This window comes from Cicer arietinum, chromosome 3, assembly GCF_000331145.2.
Source record: "Cicer arietinum cultivar CDC Frontier isolate Library 1 chromosome 3, Cicar.CDCFrontier_v2.0, whole genome shotgun sequence".
NCBI classification, from domain to species: domain Eukaryota; kingdom Viridiplantae; phylum Streptophyta; class Magnoliopsida; order Fabales; family Fabaceae; genus Cicer; species Cicer arietinum.
Genome location: NC_021162.2, coordinates 8155903 through 8158632, shown reverse-complemented (window position 1 = coordinate 8158632; position 2730 = coordinate 8155903). Strand labels below are relative to the sequence as shown.

Sequence of the window (2730 nt, the reverse complement as noted above, 5' to 3'; positions counted from 1 at the left end):
TCCCATATTTGATGAAATCACATGCCTAACTTTGACTATTACCCTGCAATCTGCATTACAGTTTTGGGACAATTTATAGTGCTTCATAAAAAGTTGGCATCTGTTAATTTTAATTTTCCCAAGCCTATGAAATTTTTGAATAGTAAAAAATCAATATTTCAAATTTAAATTTTTAATTTATAATTTATTAAAATTTAATTTTAAAATTTGTACCGTCTAATTTTATTCAGATAGTTGTTGAAATGTAATTGATATAATCAACTACATTAAATTTAAATTGATGAGAATATGGTAAAGACCAAGTTAACACATCAATTTTGCTTTTCACCTAACTTTTGTACTAACACTATTCGGTTTTAAAAACTACAACTAATTAAGTTCACAAAGATTTTTTTTTAACCTAATTTGAAGGTGAAAGTTCACATGAGATGGGGTGTGAGTTAAATTGGTGAACCTATATAGTCAAACAACGTGACAATTATTTAACAGGAATAAATTTCAAATGTGTTCTTTTAAAGAGCAATTTTATTTGTTTAATAATAGATTTTGTCACTAATTTATTTTATAATAGAGTAATGTTACTTGGAGTTTACTTACACACGCAAGAGTAAATATCTATTTTAGTCATTAAAGTTATAAATGTCGATATATTTGCGAAATAATAATTTAGTCATTTTTTCTTTCAAATTTTATATCATAATTTTAAAGGGTTGTATGTTTATTTTGATGTAATAAAAAAACTATTGAAGTCAATATGTATGTGTTTTTATTGTTTTTGGTATATGTTTATTGAAAAATATTTTGAAAGAAGGGATTAACTTAACTATTATTTGTCAATTTTAGGACTAAATTGATATTTATAAACTTGAGCGGTTAAATTGATCGACTCGTACAATTTCAAAGACTAAAATTCTTATTTATTTTTACATAATACGTTTTAGAGAAATTTTGTATCGAGTTCAAGTGTGAGTAGTTAAGTCTCACATTGACTATGAATAAACTACATGTTTGGTAGAGATATGATGTCAAAGTCTCTTGTAGTCTTATAGAAACATTTGGTCTGTTGTTACTCTCGCACTATTGGACTTCCCAACAAGTGACATTAGAGCTCTGGTTCAATTTGGAGAGGAGGGAGAGTTGATCATGATATTCAAAAGTCGTTTTGGAGTGTAAGTAAGGAGGTATGTCATGTTGGTTTTACTTGAAGGGAAGAACTAAATCCTGATATTCGATTATTGTATCAAAAGTATTTTCGGCAGTATAGTCAAGAGGCATATATTCCATTGGTAATAATGAAGATGTCGTATCAAAATCTCGTAATCTTAGAATATTTGACCTGTTGTTACTCTCACACACCCCACACTCCCCCAACATTGTGTTCCCTCTTTTCCCCGATTTATATTTAAATCACACATATATACATCTATATTGATCGATGTGTGTAATTAAAAGAAGATAAATAGTTTTAGAGAATATAAAGGTCATATTTTAAGAGAAGCAAGCCCGCATTTTTTTACTTCAAAATTTTGATAAACTGTTGTCAATTCATTATTTGTAAAAAAAAAAAATTCAAATGATAATTAAGTGGATATAAAACATTAATTTAAAAATACACATAGGAGTAAATTATAGGAAGCTTCCCTATGTCTCGGCCTAATTATGAAGTTCTTATAACATGGTCAAGAAACCATGGAAAGCTCAAATATCTAGTATTACACTATCTTTTTATTTAGGTTACACAAACTAATTAAACATTGTTAGTATAATTTTTGTTTAACTCAATGGCCGACCACTTATCTTGGTGGTTGATGCCACATAAATGTTGGTGCAAAGAGAGGAGAGAGAGAGAGAGAATCTGAATTGGGGGACCTATAGACATTTTATTTTGAACCATGGACCACACATTTCCTTTCTCTATAAGAACCCCTTTTGAACATTCAACACACACATTGGTACATATCATTCTCTCCAAACTACAAAGTGTAAGTAGAACATCAAAAAAAAAAAGAGTTTGAATTTTTTGTTGTATACAAAAATATGAGTAGTGATAATTCCAATATGAGAGCTTCAAAGAAGAAGGTTTCATGCAAAAAGCTTGGAGGGTACCTCAAAGAGCAAAAAGGAAGATTATACATAATTAGAAGATGTGTTGTTATGCTTCTTTGTTGGCATGACTAAATCATGCATTTTCCAAGTTATAAATGTTCTTAACAAATCTTGGATGCACTCAAGGATCCTCATGTTCTAGTTGAAGAAGCCTTTTGGATTCAAGATTCCTAGCTATAGTGCAAGCATATGCTAATGATGATGATGGAGAAATTAATCAACAGCTATGCATTTTTCTTTTTATCATTTCTTATGTAAATAGAAGAGAAAGAAATGTTTGAGACAATTTTCCTTCATATCATGCCTCAACAATGTATGTTTATTTTTCTTCTTGCAAATTAAATTAAAGCTTGTTAGCCAAATTTACATTTTTTTACTGTTTCTTTGATTTTGTATTAACAAATATTTTTTTAAAGAGTTTAACGGTAAAATTTACGTAATTAATTACAAATTACTCTTTATTTATAGAAGTTGTATATAGTTTATTTTATTTTGGTATGGTTTAGTTCTTGAAGTGTATATTAATTAAAGAACATCCATTAAGAATTAGCTAATTATAGTATTAAGGTATGACCATGCTTCTACATTTTTTTTGTTTAAGGTTAAATTTGAGGTTGTTGTGAT

The 2730-nt window shown here is 28.3% G+C and overlaps 1 protein-coding gene across 1 annotated transcript; it reads left to right on the top strand.

Annotated features, from left to right (window-relative positions):
* The first annotated feature begins 1842 nt into the window (after positions 1-1842).
* LOC101507158 (small polypeptide DEVIL 3) lies at positions 1843-2491 on the top strand. The gene has a single exon (XM_004491953.4). The coding sequence runs from the start codon at positions 2038-2040 to the stop codon at positions 2176-2178; it is 141 nt and encodes a 46-aa protein (XP_004492010.1). The 5' UTR covers positions 1843-2037; the 3' UTR covers positions 2179-2491.
* Positions 2492-2730: the final 239 nt, after the last annotated feature.